Source organism: Labrus bergylta, chromosome 9 (genome assembly GCF_963930695.1).
Source record: "Labrus bergylta chromosome 9, fLabBer1.1, whole genome shotgun sequence".
NCBI lineage: Eukaryota > Metazoa > Chordata > Actinopteri > Labriformes > Labridae > Labrus > Labrus bergylta.
Genome location: NC_089203.1, coordinates 2,488,062 through 2,511,216, shown reverse-complemented (window position 1 = coordinate 2,511,216; position 23,155 = coordinate 2,488,062). Strand labels below are relative to the sequence as shown.

General features: G+C 41.2%; 1 protein-coding gene across 2 annotated transcripts in view; it reads right to left on the bottom strand.

Annotated features, from left to right (window-relative positions):
- uvssa (UV-stimulated scaffold protein A) overlaps nt 1-23,155 on the bottom strand; it is a 45,023-nt gene continuing 21,868 nt past the window's right edge. The window contains exons 9-15 of one of the 2 annotated variants that reach the window (XM_065958736.1): nt 18,381-18,516; nt 11,881-12,082; nt 9,236-9,361; nt 8,639-8,822; nt 8,439-8,550; nt 1,363-1,537; nt 1-510 (exon numbers count right to left, since the gene is read on the bottom strand). In XM_065958736.1, coding sequence (XP_065814808.1) covers nt 417-510; nt 1,363-1,537; nt 8,439-8,550; nt 8,639-8,822; nt 9,236-9,361; nt 11,881-12,082; nt 18,381-18,516 — 1,029 coding nt within the window. In that variant the 3' untranslated portion in view covers nt 1-416. The remainder of the gene's footprint in view (nt 511-1,362; nt 1,538-8,438; nt 8,551-8,638; nt 8,823-9,235; nt 9,362-11,880; nt 12,083-18,380; nt 18,517-23,155) is intronic. The other variant, XM_065958737.1, reaches the window with a different exon arrangement.

Below are 23,155 nucleotides of genomic sequence, written 5' to 3'. Positions count from 1 at the left end.
GAGCAGGCAGAGTCTCTTAGTTTAATTCTGATACAAATAGTTTGAACATGCGTGATGTTCATTTACTAAACATACAAAACATAAACAAATACAAACGTTAAAGTTAACTTGGCTATTAGAATAAAAACCTGAAAAAGGGAATAAAAAAATCCAGTCAAAATGAATTTGGCTGGTACAAAGTTGATATTATTGCAACCAAACAGTGCATGTTCATACCCTCCTAAATGATCACATTATAACACCTGAGATGCCTCAGAGTGTTCAAACAATGATTGAAATATGTCTCTCCCACCATTTCTGTCTCTTCATCAGTCCATACGGGCACATCAATAAATTAAAACCTCTGCTTCTGTCAGTGTGATTCAAGTCTGTCTCGGTTCATTTGAAGGCAGATGTAGCTGCTCGGAGGTCGGAGGTCAGTTTAAGGCGTAGTTGAACTGGTTGGAGAACTTGTCGTGTTTTCTTCCGTCAGCTTTACTCATCACCTGAGCCACTCTGCGCATGCTGCTCCTGAGAGACACAACAGTAGAGATAAAAGGAGAGGAGGAGGAGGATAGATTATTAAAGATGAAAATAACTGGAGAAATAACTCCACATTAGCTGAATCTTGATTTCCTCTCTAAGCCCTTAAGGACAGCACAACGTCAGGCTGCCCACCTCAGCAGCATTCAAACCCTTTATATATCACTTTTCACTTCCCTAACAGCCAAAGCCCTTATAAAACCTTCTTAAATAAATATAACAGGAGTAATAAGCTCTCTCTTACTAGTTTTTTGTTCACAGACTTGCAGCAGAGGTCTGACTTAGTTTTCTGATATACTTTTTTTGACATACATATCAGATCTTCAGATTCAACTTTTTAAGTCTTTTGCTGTTTAAATATTTACTTATCTGTGTCCTTAAAATTATATTCATCAAATATGAATGAAACATGAATTATGACATGTTTTCTTAAACATGAGGATGTAAAAATCATCCCTCAGAGAAACATGTGGTTAGAAGTATCAACAACTTTGTCTTAAGGTCCAATCAGTGAGATGTGTAGTGAATGAAATGATAAAGGTATCTTACTGTATGATCAGACATTAAGGAAACATGTTATGTTGAAGTGCTGGCTTCTCTGACAACAATGCAGCAGCCAGTATGTCCTCCTTCTAACTTTAGATTCTGCTCCTGAATGCTCTGGATTTGTTTGGACCAGAGACCGATTTACAGACCGATGCAGAGCTGGCTAAACACTGAAGCTTCACTGAAGGTTCTTCTGAATATAAACCACTGAGTTGTATCATGGGAAATGTAGGATTCATGTTCAGGATATGTTGCGGGTTATTAAACTTTGTTAAAGAGCAGGAAGTGATATACTTGTTGAAGACTTTCCTCTCCAGCCTGGAGCGAGCCGTGTTGGCGTTCTGCTTCAGATCACTGAGGTTCGGGTATTTCTTCTTCTTCCCTTTTCCTTTTTTACCGACTCGGTCAGAGCCCAGGTTTTCTCCTGTCGCCGCCTCGATGTCTCTCATAAGCTCCGCATCACGCCAGTCTGCAACACAAAGAAGAAAAATGTTTCAACAATGAAGTTAAAGAATTTCCATGCTTTTATTTCCTGTAAGAAAAACATAATGTGAAACATTTTCATAGCGTAGTGCAACAACACCAGATGAATATTAAACTGCAGTTCTGCTGAGGATAAGATTACTAATTACTTTAAATGGTAAATGGACTTGAGCTTATGTAGCGCTTTTCTAGTCTTCCGGCTACTCAAAGCGCTTTTACACCGCATGTCACACCTACACATTCACACACTGATGGTAGTGATGATCGCTATGTAGTAACATCCATCAGAAGTAACTAATCCATTCATACACCACCACCAAGCCGCGGGAAAGCAATTTGGGGTTAAGTGTCTTGCCCAAGGACACATCGGACATGTTGCCCAGCTGGGAATCGAACCCTCGACCTACCAACTGAGCCACAGCCGCCCACTTTAAAGGGCACTTATTATTTAATATACACTTCCTCATGTTCCTCTAACACTAACATGTGTCTCTAGTCTGTCTCCTGCTCCACTTTTCAGAAAATGGGCACACAAAGGGCAGTAACCCCTCCCCCAGGTGGGTGACACTCCCACAGCTAGGTGTTTGTTCTGCCCTCTGAGTCTGCCTTCTCACCTTAAACAATAGGACATGGAGCGAGAAAGACCGAGACACCCAAGCCCTTCCAGAGAGGGGGCGTGGTCAAACACAGCTCATTTACATATTTAAAGGTACAGACACAGAAACAGCCTGTTCTGAGCAGGGCTGAAATAGAGGGGTTTATAGACATGATCAAATACAGGATCAGAGTGGATTTAGAACAAGAAACTTCACACACATGTTTTGAGGAGCTCTGACACTTATTTAAACTGAAGAAGAGGAGGAGGATATGTGACCTTTAACCTTCATCCTGACAGCATATTTCTCATACTGCTAAGGTTTACCAATACCATGTGTTAATGAATAAATCATCATTAACTTTAAATACAAATTGAAGCTACTATTTACAAGATTTTCAGTCCAGGAGACGGAGCAGCAACGGTGAATGGGGCTGCTCGATTATGGCAAAAATCATAATCTCAATTATTTAAAAAAGAGAGATAGAGATCAAGTTTATCAGACATGCTTACTCATTAATTTTACAACATCTTCATCACATTAAACACTCTGAATACTAAAGGGTGTGTGTATACATGTATGGATATGGATGTGTAGTTGTTTGGTAAAATGACATGTTAGGATTTCATGAGAAAATGGAAGTGTAAGTGAAAAGCATCTCCTGAAGTTGTATGTATTATCTGTGTACTCAATGAAAAATAAGAAAATAAAAGTTCAATGATCTTTCTCTTGATTCCTCGTTGACACATATTTACTTCTTCTTTGAGTACATTTGGTCCTTCCCTTTCTTAAACAACTCACTGCCACGGTTACAAATGAACACTTCACTAAACTCATTCTAATGCAGAGTGTGATGAAGTGATTACAGCTGATATCACAAAGGAGCTCACAGCTTCACACTGGCAGAAAACACTGAGTGCTACGGCCTCATTTGGATCCAATTCTAGTGTTAATGAAAAGTGTAATGTCATAATTCTGGGTGATAAAGTAAAGAGCGGCTGTAATGCAGAGTAATGACGGTCTAAACGAAGAGACACTTCTAGTTAATGACGTACCGCCAAGGAATTAAGAGATAAACCTGCAGTAATGCAAAGTAATTACAGTGTGAGGTGACGGGACTGAAGCCGGGCGCTCCGCTCTGTCAAAACACTGACCCCAGCCCCGTCTGTGTGTGTGTGTGATTAATCAGCAGGCTGACCCCGGGTCTCACTGGACCTTCAATATCCCTCATTACACACAAACACACAAACACACAAACAGACACACACACAGAGACACTCACACACACACACACACTCACACACACACACACACACACAGACACAGACACACACACACACACACACACACACACACACACACACACACACACACACACACACACACACACACACACACACACACACACACACACACACACACACACACACTCACACACACAGACACACAGGGCAGTAATTGAAAAGCAGCTGGTGTTTAGGAGAATCATTACTGCTAAAAGAGGAGCAGCTGCATTTACATTGTGTTTGTTCTGACCTCCCTCACTTTGTTGTTGTGATTTGAGAGGAGTTTGAGAAAAACAAAAAAGTTAAAAAAATAAGAAGAATACGACATGAAAGAAAATGAAAAAAATGTAAGAAGAAAAAGAAGAAGAGGAAAGGAAAGTAAGAGGGGAAGAAGAAGAGGGAGAGTAAGTGAATTTAATCAGTGTTGCAGCAGGGCTCTTTCCTCTGTCAACACCTCTTAGCCCGTCCAGCTGGGGTCTGTGTGTGTGTGTGTGTGTGTGTGTGTGTGTGTGTGTGTGTGTGTGTGTGTGTGTGTGTGTGTGTGTGTGTGTGTGTGTATGTGTGTGTATGTGTGTATGTGTGTGTGTGTGTGTGTGTGTGTGTGTGTGTGTGTGTGTGTGTGTTATGTGTGTGTGTGTATGTGTGTGTGTGTTTATGTGTGTCAGTCAGCTGCTCTCTCTCTCTCTCTCATGTTTGAAGGTTTGATGTTCAGTCATGCAGCGACCGTTGGAGACTTTAAAAGCTGGTGAAGATTAGACCGTAGTGAAGCTGAACAACAAAAACAACAAGAGATCAGAGTATTCTCTACCAATAAAGATTCTGCTCGTCCACTTTGTGGATTTACAAGCCAAACATAGGCTGTATGTTGGAGGTACACGTAGCCTGAGCCCAGCTCTTTAATGGCCAGCAGGGGTCCGACCCCTCTGGTTGCAAAAAGAGGCCAGGTATAGTAATATGAGAAAATGTTCTGACTTCTCAGTTGATGTTTTATCCTCAGTAAACACTTTCTGAACGAGTTTTCAATCTAGTCATCTTTAAAACAGCAGGGTGTTTATTTAGTAAATCATGGTCCCATTTAGAGTCAAATAGATGTTTGGCTTCAGATTCTCGCCCGAATGTCAACGCACCGTTCTTAGTAAGAGATAAGAAAAGATAAGAAATTTGCTTTAGACTTCACAGAGCTCTGATGCAGTGACAAAATATCAATATTAATTCATTTGTAAAACATGCCAGTTAAATAATCATTCAGTTACTAAAACCATAACTTGTATCACTTCTCATCTGTGTTAAAGTGTTTCAAATACCAAACAGACATTATGTAATACATTGATGTATGCTGTCAGACCTGAAGCCACTTCATTGTTATTAATGGTATAAACTAAAGGTCATGTGGCTGTCAGTGGTCAGCGGTCAGACATCCATGCGTCTCCTCTAAAAGATGTCTCCACCTGTTTCTCTTCATCTGTCAGCGAGCAGCTTCATCAGGATCTTCATGCTGCACCACTCAACACGTTTACATTCACAGCTAAGTCGAGCTACACTTACAGCTTGATCAGGACGTTTCATCAGACAAATGTCCTTGTCCCAGTAAACAAGCGTCTAGGGGGGAATTCTTTATTGAAGTATGTCTGACTCTGCTACAGTAGGTGGTGAGATGCTTTCAACACTTCTTCTGGATCTTCTCCCAGTTGAACCTTAACATCGACCAACTCGTTAGCAAGGTGCAAACTGGTGAAACAATGACCAGCTTCACATCTGGTTTAATTCAAGCAGATTTAGTTTCAGTCTCTGGATGAAAACGTTTCGTATCATCTTAGTCACATTTGAGTCATTCCCCCTCTAAGTTAAAACTCAAAACATTCTGCTCCAGTTTAGTCAAGAAAACGTCACTACATTGAGTCAAAACGTTTTCTGTCTTTAGACTCATTCAATTAGCTTAGCATCAGATATGTGTACCAAGGTAGCTATTTTTAGCTCGTCATTGTCTCTCTTTAGTCATGGAAAAATCAGTCTTTGACTAACATTTATGGTCAATGAAATGACTACTGAGCTTCATACATTTAATTCCTACGACACGACATAACCTGTGTCCCCTCGTCTGGTAAAAAAATACATAGTTCTTGTTCTCGGACTCAACATGTCAACTTCCGGGTCAAACCCCCATAGCGGGAACCGGGTCCGACTGAGGTGCAAGAGTAAATCCACCCACAACGGCATTCTCTGGGTGTGTTAGTCCATCGATGAGAAATTAAACTTCAGTTTGACTCTAGAGTTTCAGTCTGGCCTCACACCCCAGAATCCAACCCAGTGGGGTTCAGGGGACGGGCTGTCTGACCAGGAACAACTGTACATTTACATTTCCATGTATGATGTACATCAAATGTCCAGAGTGACTCCAGCAGCAGACACTCACGACTTCTCACTCGCCAACTCTGCAGGTCAAATTCTGTTAACTTAAAAAATCTGTGCTGTGCTTTTTAAACTCTGCCCGTTTAACCTCAGAGCACATGTGTGTCTCAGTAGGTAGAAAGAGCTGAGGTCAACGGTTCATCAACTTATTCAGACCTCCACCCCCCCACCAACTATGAGATTGATGTGTGTGTGTGTGTGTGTGTGCGTGTGAAGGTGTGAGATTGATTCGTGGATCGATAGTGTAGTTGGTAACAAAAGATGCTATTTCACAACTCACTGGACTGCATGTCATGGCCACACACACACACACACACACACACACACACACACACACACACACACACACACACACACACACACACACACACACACACACACACACACACACACACACACACACACACACACACACACACACACACACAAGCCTCTGTCACACAGCCTATCAGACGATGATAATGTGAAAATCAGAGAGTTACAACAACAGAAGAAAGGATGAAGAGAGGAGGAAACATCCTCAGGAAGAGCAAACAAAAAGCTTTTAGTCCAATCGGACACAGGGTTGCTGGCAGGAAGTGACCAGAGGCAGAGCACTTTACTGTCATCATTAACAACATGGACAGCTTCTCATGACAACTCTAATCATCATCAAAACAATTCTCAATAACATCATCATCATCACTATCATTAAGTGTGCAGATGTTCATGAAAGAGATGGGTCTTAAGCTTTTTCTTAAAGGAGGAATGTGCAACATTTGACACATAAATAAATCATAAAGTCTCTCCTGTGTAAATGTGTCTCTGAGTCATGACAGTCTACAATGAGTGAGAAGCTCGAGTCCTGCTGGCTGTGTTGTTGTCAGAGCTGTGTTTACATGGACGGGACGGCCGGCTCCTCCCCTTGTGTATAAAAGCTGTTTTAGTCAAGAACTAGAGAGAAGAAGAAGAACATACTCACTGATTATTTGGATGTTAGTAAAACCCTTTTCACACATACGGAAATCTCCTGAAAAACTCCAGAGATTTGGCTACCCGGAGGAACTTTAGGCTATGTGTGAACGCAAACAGACACATTTTATGCGCGGTCTTTACCCGGAGTTTCTCCTCCAGACCCCTAGTATTTTTTCCGCAGAATATCCGTGAGCTGTTGTGTGAACGTGGCAGCATATACTCTGGAGATTTCAATTTCAGCCAATGAAAAGAGAATGACGTTTATACAGTGACCGGCTAAAGTGTCTGCACACGACCTCTACGATCTCCGTGCATGTAATTAACCGGCTGCATTATGTTTTCTGTTTGTCATTATGTTGTTCTCCTCTGTTTTGTGGATGTTGTCATTCCATTGGATTACACATAGCATTGATATAAAGACAAATATTCTCATAATAACATCGTGTAGCTGACTCTGTTGCTTCGGCCGCTACTTCCACGTTGTTTATTTACGTCACGTCTTACCTCTGGAAATCCCCCGAGCCCCCTCCCCTCTGACAGGGATAGTACCCCCCCCCCCCCCTCCCCCTCTGACAGGGATAGTCCCCCGCTGTGAGGAGCATATGTGAAAGCCTAGTTCGGGAGAATCTCCGGAGAAGTCCTCCTGTAAATATCTAGATATTAACCGGAGTGCATATGTGAAAACGTCTTGAGAGTTTTTAGATCACGCTCATTCTGTGTCAGTTTACATGCAATGTGAAGCTACGAGCTAACTAAAGAGATGAATCTCTCTGATTGGCTGTTCAGAGGTTTCATTTCTCTCCAGCTCTCCTCTCAGGTTCTGTAAAGCCCCTTGAGCATGCCGCTGTAGTGTCCATGCTTTCACCCATTAGTGTGGTTTCTCCTTATTTGTCTCCTCAGCCTCTTCTTTTTCCACTAAAAGACCAAGAGCTGAGAGCTGCCATTTTAAACTTTTTATCAGACATTATTCTCCATTAGTAGACTACCTATAATACGAGTGGTGACCGACAGCGGTGTGAAATGTGATGTTAGCAGTAACTGGGAGCCAGTGGAGGGAGATGAACAGTTCTGCAGGGGTTTGATTGTGCATGCAGGAAGACCTGCCAGGAAGGAGTGCAAAGAGTCCAGACCAGTGGAACAAACTCTCCCACTCCAGACTGTTCCATAATGTCAAGAGAAAAATGACACAACAGCAAATAACTATGAAGTTAAATCTTTTGCAAACAAGTAAAGAAAAAGAAAAGAAAAAGGAGACAAGATAAGATAGGTGTCTCATTCTGAAGATTGTCAATAAGAAGTGGAAACATGAAATGTTAACCTGATGTTCATCAGGCAAGTGGAGGTGATGATCTGAGGGAGGTAAACATGAAAGCCTAATCATGATTCTGACTTTTGTTTTCAGAGAAGGACCCCCCTCTAAACCCACACTTAGACTTCATGATTTCAGGCTGGTATTTGAGCTGTACAACTCATTTAAAAGTTGGGCCTAGTTTCCACCTGATGGTGCGTCGTTGGTCCTACAGTGTACACTGAGTCAGAACAGCTGACAGATGTTAAACACACTCTCACAGAGAGATTCAATGTTTTTCAAAGTGACTGAAGATGATTGTTGTTGTGTATATTTGTGTGTTCGATTCCTGACCTGGCTGCTCCTCCCTCTTCTTCCTCTCCTCCTTCTCTTCCCTCAGCCGGTCCTCCTTCCTGCAGGGTCTCCCGTCCTGGTCTCGAGGAACGATGGGGCCATGGAAAGGACACTGTAGGACACATGTGCAGTTTAATCACACACACACACACACACACACACACACACACACACAGTCAGATCTCTGTTTTGTGAGTTACCTTTCGGCGGTCCTGTCGCTGACACAGCCTCCCCTCACCCAGCGGAGCTCTGCAGTGATGGCTGACGGGAGTGAAGCTCCCGGGGAAGGAGATGTACCTGCTCTTGCTCTCTGCCAACAGCTCCTCGTTCTGCACCTCCTCGTTCACCTCGGCATGAACCCAGAATTGATGCTGAGAGGTCGACCTGCCCCGAGAGGGAAACACCGCCAAGAGGTTACACACAGCGAGCAGAAAGCCACATCTAAAGAGTGTACAAGTGTTTATTTATGTTCTCTTATAATAAATGTAGAAAGTTATTCATAAAACAAAACAAACTGTACCAAAAACAGGATTTATCTGAGTGGAAAGCCACTGAGAAGCAAAATGTTTAAAACTTCTGACAGCGCAGGACGAAGGAGAGCATGAAATGTGATTTCCAGATGTTGACTTCATTATTCTATGAGAGCTTTGAGGGGAGGTATTACATTTCTTTCACATGCATGAAATACTTCAACATGGCAGTGACATTCATTCAGACATCAGCTTATTAAAGCTCAGTTTTCTTCTACACAACTCGATGACCTGTGCTGCTGTGTGTGTGTCTGGCTCTGTGTTTACTTGACGATCTTGCCGGCGTTCGGCTGCTCCTCGCCCCAGTAATACAGGTCCAAACCGAAGGGGACCACAGGAGCATCCGCAGCCTGGCCTGAACCGGTTTGGGATGGACTGGAGACAGAGGAGCTGCTGGAGGAGAAACAAGATGTTTAATGTTCAAACTAATATTCTGCAGTCGACTACAGTATAAGACCCAGGCCACTTGTGTTATCAAATAAAGCTTCTCTGCATGTGATCCTCATGTTTCACTTATTTCATTTCTATAAAGTCTTCTTCAGGGAAAAGATATGAACTTAAATTGTCCAAAAGAAGCTTATGAAAATCATTTGAAGGACTAAAATACAACATATTTACTAGATTTTTCTACAAAGATTTAAAATTCAAATGATTCATAATGGAACATCCTTCTTTATTTGTCTGTGATTGCTGCGGACTAAAAGGCTTCATTTCTTAAGTTGCAGTGCTCGTTGGAACGTTTTAAACATCAGGAAGGCTGAATGTGTTTGAGCTTCTTTTGGCCTGTGCTTTTTTTTAATTTTTTTAAAGAAGATTAATTTTGCTCGCATCAGTTTGATTAGCTCAATGATTCCTCTAGCTCCCCCAGCTGGCTTTTTGGAGGAAGTTACATTCCACCATCAGTGTGTATTTATGAAATAAGAAAAAGCCTAGGATCAAAGGTTATACATTGCAGAGTCATAAATCAGCTGCAGAGTCTCAAGTGTCATGGCGTCCCATTGAAGAGCACTTATCCATATAATCTAGTGAATCTGATGTACTCCAACAAACCCCATAAGACAGAGAGAAGGGATTTTGGACCAATCATCTCATGTTTTCACTGCATTGAGCAAAGTCCAGCAACTAGCAAAGACCTCTAACAAACATCAGCCACATTTTATCCATTTTCACTAATCCTTCTCTTTCAATAAACACTAAAACAATGTCTTTCCCTCAATGGGAAGATAAAGGTGTTCATAAGCTCCAAGACATCATGGCTCAACAAGGTCTCCGTGAATTCCAAGACTTACAAGGTTCCCATAACCTTGCAGGCACAGATCCTAAAAATCACCCTCTTTTATGAATATTAGGCACAAGAGGTAAAATCAGTGGCATTGTCTCAAACTTCTATAAATATTTAACAGAGGCCTCCTATAAACCAACCTGTGGAAAAAGTACATTCACTTCTCTCCAGATCTGAACTGGCCCTCTATCTGTCTAAACATATCTCAGTCTTCTAGGAATTCAAACCATCAAATGATTCATTACAAGTTTGTTCACAGGTCATATTTCACTCCCTGAAGATTTAATCCATATTGTAACTTCTGTCCAGACAATGGGACTTTCATTCATATGGTCTGGTAATGTCCAGGATGTGGAGAGGTTTCTGGGGAATATCTGAAGCGCGTTGTCCTGTATGTTGGAGAAAACGGTCCCTCCCTCACTGTATGTTACTGCTTAATGACACAGTTTGTTAGCTGCTCTTACAGCTGCTAAAATAAAATGGTTGCTTGTCATTTGAAGCAGCCGCATGCACTGTCAATGAGGGAGTACAGTTTCACAATGTACGACTTGTTCTGCTCAATGGAAGTCATGAAATCGTTTCCTGCCTACCCGCATTAAAAAAATATTTAATAAAAATAATCCCTAATTTACAATGATGTCGAGATACAAATAAAAAAGGGAAAGGAGCCAAAGGTCGGATTTGAACCCGGGCCGCCCTCTTTGAGGACTACAACCTCTGTACATGGGTTGCCCGCCCTAACCACTGGGCCATCGGTGCCCCTGTACATGTGGACTTTGTTATGTTTGACCTGTTTCTAAAACTAACCACAGTGTTTCCCCTTCCCTTCATTCTGGGTGGTGGCAGAGGTGGGACCAGGTCGTTGTTTTACAAGTCACATGTAAGTCTCAAGTCTTTGGTCTCAAGTCCTGAGTCAAGTCCCAAGTAAAGACGGGAAAGTCCTATTTAGAGTCAAAAGTCCAAACCTTTGAATTTTGAGTCCTAAACAAGCCATTAGATCTCCTCACCAAAAGAAATGAGTAATTATCTTTATAACATTTACACAAATCATGATTTCTATTCAAATGATTTTATTTAGCCTACTTCTTAAAATAAAAAAACAATACCAGCGTGACTGACTCTCTTTTAATTTCTTCCTATATTACATTTTTTCCCATTAGTATTTTATTAGATCAAGTCAGGAAAATGAGAAATATATTTGATCGCCTTCATTTTTTATTTTTTAAATGTAGTAGTGCTCAGGCCACCCTTGCTCCTTGACCCCAACGCAATTCCCCACCACTCCAAGAGGAAGGCACAAAATACTTTGAAATTTGTACACCCTCTTTAGTTTCACAAGTAGGCGAGAACACAGACCTTTTTGACTGGGGCTGCCCACCTAGGGCCCCGACCTATGGCATGAACTTTGTTTCATGTTTTCTTGCTGGTATTTCAGTGAAATGTTAAGAATAAGGAGCTTTATAAAACAGAACAAACGACTAGTACTGTAAGAGAAGTGCTTTGTGCCATGTTTTTGCACTGGTGAGAAGCTCTCTGAAGCTGAAGAAGTGGGCCCAAAATAAGGTAAGACGAGTTGAAGGAGGGGGAGGAGGAGGAGGGGAGAAGGTAAAGAGCTGGTCAGCAGGTGTACCTGGGTTCTGCAGGTGGAAGGGGGAGGTTCTGTCTGAGGTGACGCAGTGTGGCGGCTGCACATGTCGGATCCTGCTCCTCCTCTGTGAGACGCTTTAGTCGCCGGGAGGAGGAGGGCAGAGGAGTTGGTGGGGGGGCAGGTCGTTTAGGTGGGGGTTTCTTAGTGAAGGCTGCGGTGGAAGTGGAAGGAGAAGGATCCAAACCTGCAAACACATAAACAAGAAGAGAAGATCTACCTTTAAGCTTCTTGTTGGTTTTTTATCTGAAGTGACTGAGCATGTGCAACAACCATGTCTGATCAAAAACTTAATAAATATTGATCTGTTGTCAAATAATGTTAATGCATGTAGAGGCAGTGTTTACCTTTCCTCACATTTATAAAAAACTAAACATTTTCAACAAACAATGTAAGAAAAGAGCATAACCAGCTGCAAAAAACAGTCACATCCCCTGCAGAACCACACTTAAAACCCTCTGCATGTGTGTGTGTGTGTGTGTGTGTGTGTGTGTGTGTGTGTGTGTGTGTGTGTGTGTGTGTGGTCTAAGCAGGACTTAACACACACACACACTGCAGGTGAGATCAGAGGGGAGCAGTAAGCCGACATGCTGATCCCTCTCATTATTAGAGACTCATGCCGTCCACGCAGCGTTGCACAAACCATCCTCTCTGAACAGTCTTGAACTCTCCCGCTCTGACTGACAGAGAAGAACTTTTTGCAGATTTTTTTTAATGGTAAATTTGCTTACAAAACCTTTCCCCATCACGGTCACCTGTCATAGAGACGTAAAAAAAAAAAAAGACAAAAAGATGACAGAAACATGAACCTCTTCAGGAGCGTTTCAGCAGAAAACTTTTAGTCACAGGAACTTTTTTGTGTTTCTACAAAAGTTCTTCATCTCAAATTCTGGATAACCTGCTGACCGTTCAAATGCTGGACGACCTGCTCCGTCTCTGAACATTTAATGGTTTGGCTTGTAACATCCAGTGATTCGATTTTGAACCACTTTTCATATATTTTATAGAACAAAACTGTTTAGATTATACAGCATATCACTAATTCAATCTGTCATCAAATGAAGAACCTGGAGCTCAGACCTTCTAAAAAATAATATTATGGTCTTCTTGTGTAGAGACATTAGGAGCTAAATTATCAATTTATTAAGTTCTTTATAAAATATAATTTTAAAACATTTACCTGCACTTTTTTGTTCATATATTAGAACAGTTCCACCGATATTAGCTTATCCAGTGACTATCCGTATTGGCCAATTTTATTGAAGATATGTGCCGATATGACTTGACATCTTCACCTGTCAAACAGCATTACACGGGCAGTTCTCTGTCACCAGCAGAGGGCGCTGTATGGATAACAACAACATCATCACTCTCCAAAGTGTTGAGCGGTGATGCACGTGCATATCCACAAGGTTTTGATAACTGGATTTGAAGGATCAACGTCATTCACGTAGATGTTTAATGTATATCCATCTATTTCATCACTCTAAGAAAATGATCAGCCGATATATTGGTATCGTTTTTTTCCCCCATTAGGGATATCGGTATCGGCCCAAAAAATCCCATATTGGTCAGGTCCTAGTTAAGACACTCAGATCAATGGGAGGAAATGTGCACAGTTGTGTGTGTGTGTGTGCGTGTGCGTGTGCGTGTGCGTGTGTGTGTGTGTGTGTGTGTGTGTGTGGGGCGGTGGATGTTAGAGAAAAAGAGAGGGGAAATCGGGGGGGTTTGAGGGGAAGAGAGGCAGAGAGACAGGGGAGGAACAGGCGGAAAGAGGTATTGATTTTCTGGGGTTAAGCAGGGCCTGTAATTAAAATGTTAATTTGAGAAAGAGAGAGATAGTGTCCTGACAGCAGAGAGGGGGATAAGAGGACTGATAATCAGAACAACAGAACAGAGAGAGAGAGAGAGGAGGGAGGAAGAGAGAGAGAGAGAAAGAGAGAGAGAAGGGAGGGAGAGAGAGAGAGAGAGAGAAAAAGGAGGGAGAGGGAGAGATAGAAGGGAGGGAGAAAGAGAGAGAGAGAGAGAGAAGGGAGAAAGAGAGAGAAAGAGAGAGAGAAGGGAGGGAGAGGGGAAACGTGGAAAAAAAGAAAGAGGAAATGTAGATGATGAATGTGTCTGTGATGGAGAGACTCAGAAGAAGACATAAAAGAACAGAGAAAGTGTCAGAGGTCTACAACAAAGACCAAATCTAAAAGACTCAGTCTGTTTCAGACCTGTTGAAATAGATTCCTCTGGTACGAGTGCTAAGATAAATAAAATAATATAAGATGAATATAGATTAGCTTGTTGTTATCAACGGCTTGGACAAGTCTGCATAAAATGTATAAATTCAAACAGAAAGACAAAGAGGTCTATCTCTGTAAGGATCCTTTCTGTAAAGTTGTGTCGACACATGGTGATCCCTTCAGGGTTAAAATACAGAAAGTTTTACTGATGCTGCCTCAAGTTTTCAACAGAAGTAAGGAAAGTTGGTGCATTCTACTCCAGGGATGGAGCACATTTTCTCACAGATTAACTTGATACTAACACATACTAAAAAAAACCCTTTAACAAGGCGCTGGTGACACAGTGGTTAGTGCGCGTGCCCTGAGTATGGAGGCTATGGTCCTCTAAATCCGGCCCATTGGCTCCTTTCCTGCATGTCATTCCCCTCTCTCTCTCTCTCGCTCCTGATTTCAGACTCTATCCACTGTCCTATCTCTACAATAAAGGTACAAAAAGCCCAAAAATTAAAAATAAAATGCCTAACAGAATAAGCATCACAGTCATTTCTATTTTAGAATACAATCTATTTTTTCTTAACATACTCAACAAACAACACCATGCACACTCACACTTACAGACATATGTGTCCTAAACTCTGTATAGACAAACTTTACAAACTGATAACTCATGCTAGTCAACTCATAAACAGTCTACGCTCTGATCCAGTGAGGCTGCATGACTCGCTCTTTATGTCTCAGTTCATGAGTCCCTCTGCTGCCTCCTTTTGGATGGACATGTGTAAAGCGTTCATGAGTTGCATTTTTCCTGCCCTCTTAAAAGTGAGATGGAAAGAGGAATAAATGAGCATGTGCAACTTATGACAAGAGTCAACAGAGAACAAAACACGATGACCAGCCAGGCATCCACCTGCCACCAAGGTTTAACATGTGTGTGTGTGTGTGTGTGTGTGTGTGTGTGTGTGTGTGTGTGTGTGTGTGTGTGGTAAAATGTGGGTGCAGGGCTAATAGGGCCTCATTAAAGAGGTTGCATTGTTAATTTGGTATGGCCACTGTAGATCATTACCTAGCCCACTAATCACCCAGACACACACACCCAGACACACACACACACACACACACACACACACACACACACACACACACACACACACACACACACACACACACACACACACACACACACACACACACACACACACACACACACACACACACACACACACACACACACACACACACACAGGTTTTGGGAGCATCAGATACAGTCTAATTACTTTAGTGTCTAATTGATTAGTAATGGAGGGAGGTGGAAGTGTTGGGCTCTCAGGTGAGGAAGAGGCTCAGTGTGGATGGTATCGACTTAGGGGGCTTGTCGTCGGGTGGACTCTCGAGGAGGGGCTGAACGTCACCTCACAGACACAAAAAAACATGGCTGACGCTGCAATAACAGAAACATGTTCAGGTATGAGTAATGGTGAGAAGTGGGCTGACGGAGCAGCAGCATGAGAGCTTTACTGCTGCCCCGAGCTGCTGATCAGTAGAACATTCAAATCTAATATTTATTGTAAAAAACCTAATGTTGTTTAGATGAGCTGGCTGTGGTTTAATGACCTGAACATTTGACCCCTGACCTCTCGCGCTGCCTGCAGGCACCACATGATCCATACGAGCTCAGAGAAGGAGCGTTAACAGCAGTCCACATGTAGCTACCATGATTGTGTGTGTGTGAAGGCAGAGTGGATGTGTTGACAGGGAAATATCCATCACAGATATACAGGGGGAAACTCCTGTGAAAAAAGGAACTATCTGTCTCCATTACAAGGCTGTGCTGCATTTCTGAATCAGACAGAACATGTGTTTAACAGTCAGAAGGAAGTGTGTGAGAGCAGACTAACTCTTCTGTGTGAGCTGATCGGCCTCAATGAGGTTTTTTTATTCCTGGGAATTCCACAATCACTCTGCATTCAAATATAACAAACATGTATCCAAATGAAAGCACAGCTAGCATTCGGTGGCTAATAGTGCCTCTGTTACATCACTGTTGTTTCCTGTTTGTTTGGTGCTCCCTCTGCTGACTCCTGTTGATTTCACCTGTAGACCATTAGGCAAGGCCTCCTGATTGACCACTCTCTGTCCCAACTTCACAGCAGCAACACCTCAGTGGTTTGTTTCCTGGTTTTTCAGGTACTTTATGTTTAATTTTCAATAAACTAAGAACTTAAAACCTTTGTGTTGTGTTCCTTATTATGTTTGGAACACCATACGAAGAAATGTTTTGGGGGTTAGTTTGAGCGCCCCCATGTACGGAGGCTATGGTCCTCTGGGTTCCAGTCCACCTGTTGCTCCTCTTCCGTTTGTAAGTGATAAATGGACTTGAGCTTGTATATTTATTTTTTAGTCTTCTGATTACTCAAAGTTCTTTTACATTGCAGGTCACACCTACACATTCACACACTGATGGTAGAGGCTGCTGAGTAAAGAGTCCATCAGTATTAACTCATCCATTCATACACATTCACACACTGATGGTAGAGGCTGCTGTGTAAAGAGTCCATCAGTATCAACTCATCCATTCATACACCGCTGACAAGGCAACAGGAGCAATTTAGGTTTAAGTGTCTTGCAAAAGGACACATGGGACATATTGCTGTAGGAGCTGGGGATCAAACCCCTGACTTTCCAGTTGAAACACTACGACTCTACCAACTGAGCCACAGCCGCTCTAAATGCCATTCCCATCTCTCTCTCTCTCTCTCTCTCTCTCTCTCTCTTCCTGATTTCTGACTCTATCCACTGTTCCATGTCTAAACCAGAGGTGTCCAAAAAGCCACAGGCTTTGTTTTTTAAATATCTAAAACCATTTTGTGGTGAACTTTTTGTATTTTGACCTTTTCAAAAATCGTGTAAATACACAATAACTAATTACAGTGAGAAACTATTGTCTTCTTATTTTATTTGAAACAGTAGTAAGGCTTTGTAGATCAGAATCAAAAGGCTCACAAAAGAAAAGCAAATCAAGTACTGTGATTTCTTCGTTCTACTTTATTTGTTTTTCTCTCAGAACAAAGCCTGACACGTGGTTCAGTTTTTTATAAAAGCTTTCTGTATTTAGCTCAAGTTATTAAATGGTTTAACAACAGTCCACTTGTTTTATTTTCATAGTTAACAAAGAATGTGGAAAATAGTAAAAGCTGTAGAAAAAAAGGAAAAGAGACGAACGTTGTACTGAACATTTTCTATTTCAGGATTATTTTTCAGCCCTTGCTGATGTAACGGCGCTTCTTGTATGATGTTGATTTAATCCTCGGTTGTCTTGAAGTTAACTAAAACACTAAACAAACTTAAATAAAGATATCTTCAGGTGTGGGGACAACTTCTGCTGTATACTTTAATGTCTGTCCTTAACAAAGCACAAGGACATACACAGACTGAACACCAACAACAGCCACACCTAACTTGTCTTAAAGCAATATCACACCTCCAACCGTAACCATGGGTAACCTTAAAGGCACAGTGCATCATATCAAACAGATACTCTTGTAAAATACAAAATGCAAATATAAACGGAATTAGCAAATCCAATAATGTATATGATCTCAACCTGAGAAACATAAAGATCTATAAAATAAATCTATCTAGTAACTATATAGTTCATATTTAGGTAAAAACTCAGTTTAGACAGGCTTAGATTTTAAGATAAGATATGATATGAGTATGAATTTAACAATATTTATGTCTGTTTCAAACCAGGGCAATAACAACAAAAACAAGACATAATGTTTGGTAACTTCTTGTTTTGAATAACCAGACACATTGCAGGAAAACTCCTTCATAGTGTCTTCATAGAACAAATATGCAATTTGAGAGTTTGTTGTCTTGTAACCTGAAACACGATGTATTTCAAGTTTGTGTTTTTGCTCTTCCTCTTTTACTCCCGGTAATGTTTAGTGAAACACATGACTGGAGATCGAAAGCTTTCAATAAAAGAATAGAGGTTGTATAATTAAACACCTGGATTCTGATGAGCCTGCAACCTGAAGTCTGCAGAATAAACGTCACCTGGTCCCTACTCTCCAGCAGCTGTTTCTTTGAAGTGTGTGTGTTTGTTTGTGGAGTGTGTGTGGGAATCTTAAAAGATTAGGGCAGCAGCAGGTCCTCTTTTGTAGCTTAACTTCCTTATTTATGCACGTGTCGGGAGGTTTAAGGTGCTGGTTATGTGTGTGTGTGTGTGTGTGTGCGTGTGTGTCTGTGACTCACCGTATGCGGCTCGGAGATGCTCAGGAATGTGCGGCTCGTATCCTTCTTTCTCTGGAACCTCATCGAAATCGTCATCATCATCGTCCTCGTCCTCGTCCTCGTCCTCGTCCTCCTCTCCGTCTGCAGACGCCTTTATCTGAGGTAGAGGATTTCAATGATCTTCTGTCTTCAGTTTAGAAAACATTTATTACATTTTAACGAGCAGAAACGTACAAAAAAATGATTCTGACAGATTCTTTCTGTGCACATTTGAAGCAGTGTTTCTGTTCCCATTTTTAACTTTTTTTAGACAAACACAAAAACTCCTTCATCGCCTCTATAGAGCGCCACAGGAATGAGTCTTAAAACCCAGAAGAAAGTTAGCATTTGAGCGCCATGGGGTCTAACGTCTAAAAGTCAGTGTGGATTTTGAATGTGTTTGTGGTTAGACTCCTGAAATAAGGTCTGTGGTTAACACAAGCTGAAGAGATGTTGGTGTTTTGTTAGACCACATAAACTACGTTAGGTAATACCCTCACTTGTGAAGTTTGAAGTTTTTACTCGTCTTTAAAAAAGCGGTTGCTAACAAGTCGGAGATGTCTCCTGTAGGTTTAATCTTTAGGTTAAGGTGAATATTATGTTAGTAAACTATTTCTTAAACTACGTGGATTAGCTTCGTCTGAAGCACAACGCTAGTGACGTCACAATCTTGTAGCATAACATTAGCTTTTTACTTCTGTCGGCTGCATTAACTCTTCAAACATCATAAAAATGGTGTTCATCTGTGAAACTTATCCTGCTGAACAAAACGCCTACGCTTCAGAAACGTGCGTTTGCCACAGAGCTTATTTTCCAAAATCCAATGAAAAAATCCCATAGGAGAATTCTAGTTAGACTCCATGGTGATGATACTTCTGGGTTGGCCTACAAAAATACGTCTTATGGTTTGTTGGTTTTGTTTATCTTTGTTATCCATCGCTTTGTGATTTTGTGCAAGACTATAAGTGTGTGTCTCAACCAGGAGGTCACAGAAAGGTTTACAGACCGATGCAGAGCTGGCTAAACACTGAAGCTTCAGTTTCTGTGACATGGCAACCTGAGTGAGCATCGACTTTAGAGAGGAGGGGGCGGGGGGAGACAGCTCTCTACAGTGTTTTAAATTTTGATAGCAGAACCCGTTCTCAACGTTATAGGCGTCACAGCTACATATTTACAAAAGAATGCGTTTTCTAAACATATGACCCAGGATTTGAAAGAACTCCAGTCTTAAGTTTGACTTATGAGTCTCTGGTTTCACCAGATGTTTAACATGATTGTGATATATATCTAAACAAATCCAGACTACAATGATAGATATGTTTCTGCTCCAATATGTAATAATGTTCAAACACAAAAGTCTCCTAAAGTAGTTCTATAACATTACACTCTGATGTGCTGAGAATGTGCAGGGTGTCTCCTTCATTCCTTCACTCTCCTCAGGGTTGTGTGATCTTATTGGGGAACGGGGGGAAATGGGATGATGACAATTGTGTCTGTGCGTGTGTCTGTGTGTGCCTATGCATGTCCGTGTGTGTTAGTGCACGTGATGAGCTTCTATCTGCGCTAAGCAGAATTTATGGTTTTTAATTTCCTGGTGGGGTTGTTAGCCATTCGCTGTGCTGCAATGCAGAACACAACACTCATATACGCACAGGGGTCATTTCCATAACACAAATGTGCATCTGTGTGTGTGTGTGTGGCTGCTCTGCCTTTAACAGCTGAGGACACACACACAGACACCCTTCAGTCTAGCAGAATAATAATCACAGTGATTAGCGTTATGAGGAGCAGTTAAACCTGACGTTAAGCTAACCTCTTATTCCCAAAGGCCTCTTTTTCATTAGTCTGTAATATCTGTGTGTGTGTGTGTGTGTGTGTGTGTGTGTGTGAGAGCGCTCAATAGAAAGGCTGCTGTGTTACTGCTGATAAAGCCCATTATAACGTCAGAATTACTTTACAAAAGATGAGTCCTTATACCATCCCCGAAACACACACATGCATGAGAGAGAGAGAGAGAGAGAGAGAGAGAGAGAGAGAGAGAGAGAGAGAGAGAGAGAGACAACTAAGACGTCGGACGGCGTCAGTTGACCACGAATGCATCTCTCAATCCGGCACCAATTAAAAGCCGTCATATTACAGCACTCTCCATCCCGTTAACCAGCAACTAAACAATTAAAGGCTAATTAGCTCTCATTAACACAGAGACGTGGTGGGAGGTCTGAGAGGGAGAAAACGTGTTTTATTATAAAAGAATACAACATGATGTGTATATTTCAAAAGTTATTCTTCATATCTATTAAAAATATTACATCAGCCCGGTTTTATTGTTTCTCTTTTTAGCTGTATAAAAAAAACATGATGACTGTTTATCAGGAGAAAGCACTTTGTTGTACACTGCACTTATCAAAAGAAGCAGTTATCTCTTACATTTTGCTGCTTTTTCTGACTTTAATTTAGAGTTAAAAATTCCAGCATGGAACCAAAACCTCCTTTACCTTTGATTGAAACCAAATTGTTCACTTTTCTAAACCAATTTACCACTTTGAAAGGTTCCAAGACTATCATTATGCAAAATATTATTATTTATTATAAATATTGGAAATTGGCTCGTAGATATTTGATGAATTACATGCAAGGACACTGAAAAGGGTTCATAGCTTCCATTTGCACCTTTAATGGTTTCAATCTTCAATTTGCTCTCATTGAAACAGCGAGGAAGTAAACCCTTTGGTTAAGATTCATCCGGCTGACTGGCCAGACAGCCTGTACAGAGACTAGGCTACAGTCCTGGTGGCAGCAGCCGAGGGTTTAGAGTCCGGCCTTGGCACTTTGCTGCATGTCATCCCCATAGACTGTAAATATCAAAGAATGAAGCCTGAGTGATGTCATCCATCTGTTCCTGCAGGGGGCTCTGGAGGCTCATCAGCAGTTGGAAATCCTGTCTCAGTCTAACTTTCAGTCAACCTAACGACAGGCTGAGAGCTGGAGCTGAGGCAGGTTTTAAACCTCCTGACAAACGATTACATCGCGCCCACCTGTCAATCATGTCAGCTACCAGCCTAAATATGTATAAAATACAGTTATGTAGATGTAAACATACTCAGATAATGCTTCATTGAAATACATGTGGTAGATAAATGAACATTTAATAGAAGCACTGATAGGTTTGATTTTTTAACACAATATGAATCATGGATATCCATTTTAATCATAAAGAATGATTAAGTTATGTTTTTTATGTTATTCTTGTGGGATGAAGCTGAAAACAGAGCATATTATGATAAGTGTGTTTAAGAAGAACTGTACTTTGTTTTCATCTGGCTGACCTTTTTTTGTCACTTTTTTTTTTTTTTTTTTTTACAGTTTTTCGCTTGTTTTTATATTTTTTTGAGTCCTTGTTTTGTTTTGTCATTTTGTTGTATCAGATGTGTTATCTTAAACTCCTACTCAATAACTTGCCGGTCATTGTTCAAACACTAGTTATAATAAACTCCAGGTAAACATGGCTTTAAAAAGTTATAAAACTGAACTTTACATTATGATATTTAGAGGCTTAATTCTGTGTGAGACGTCACACTAAAGGAAACAAAAGTGTTGAGTTTGATAAAAAAATAAACTACCAACCAGTGATCTTTTTTAATCAGAGAACAGAGTCCATCTTATGTCTTCCTTAAATAAAAGCTGAGGGAACTCTGTTAAACTGAAGTGGAACATTTGAAAACACCAAAGCAAACTTTCTCCATTACTCCGCTGTGCAGCAGCTGCTGCTGCTCCTATTCATCCTCACAGTGCAATGGATTCACACACACACACACACACACACACGCTCAGATATAGTCTCTATAGGTTTTCTGCTTGTCTACTTTAATCCCAGCCGGTTTATTCTGCTCTGATCAATGGCCTCAGACAAAGAAGTGATCACCCAGCCGGAGGAAAATCCTGCCCTAACATCATCCCTTTTCCCCCTCTTTCTGCCTCTTTGTCTCTAATTCACCTTAATTTAATCCTGATAGCATCGAGCGCTGTCGGCCAGCCTGGCAGAGCTGTAAGTCTCGCAGCAGAATTAGCTTTCCTCCAGAAACATTTTGCTGACGGCGAGCGTGGCTAAAATATGGCCTCTATTCCCCCACATGGCTGCACAGGGGGCTGCTTTGCATTTTAACAGAGCTTTGGTTTATTCTGCGGTACACACACACCAGGAGAAAATCACACAGTAGAGCAGATAAAAACTGCTTCTAACGGGAGATTTAGCAGATGAATTAGAAGTGATGCTTAAAGAAGAGCAGGGCCATGTGTCACTGTAATAGGAAAAAGACAAAACAAATATGGGGAACTTTACCTTTAAAAACAGATAGAGTCAGACGATAGGAGTAAAAATAGTTCCTAAAAAGAGCAGAATTAATAACATAAAGTCAAAGAAGGGCTATGTGTTACTGTAATTGTTATCTTTACTCAAAGATAAAATAAAGCAGACGGCTAAAGGGAGAAATAAGAAGTTCTTTAACAACCTAATAAAGAGATCTGTGGGAGAGTAGCGGCTTTACATCACAAGGACAACAATGCAGCTTCAACCTCAGGAAGAGATACGGAAATAAAAGTGCTAAGAAGGTTTCTTTCATTCTTTCAAGTGTTATGAAAAGAAAAGTTCTCCTTCAGGGATTTCTGTGTGTTTCCAATCAGTGCTGAAGGTTAAACGTCATCATCCTCAGCACTCAGCACCAGAATTAAATTTTATGTTGCCCTCGATGCTGGTCATA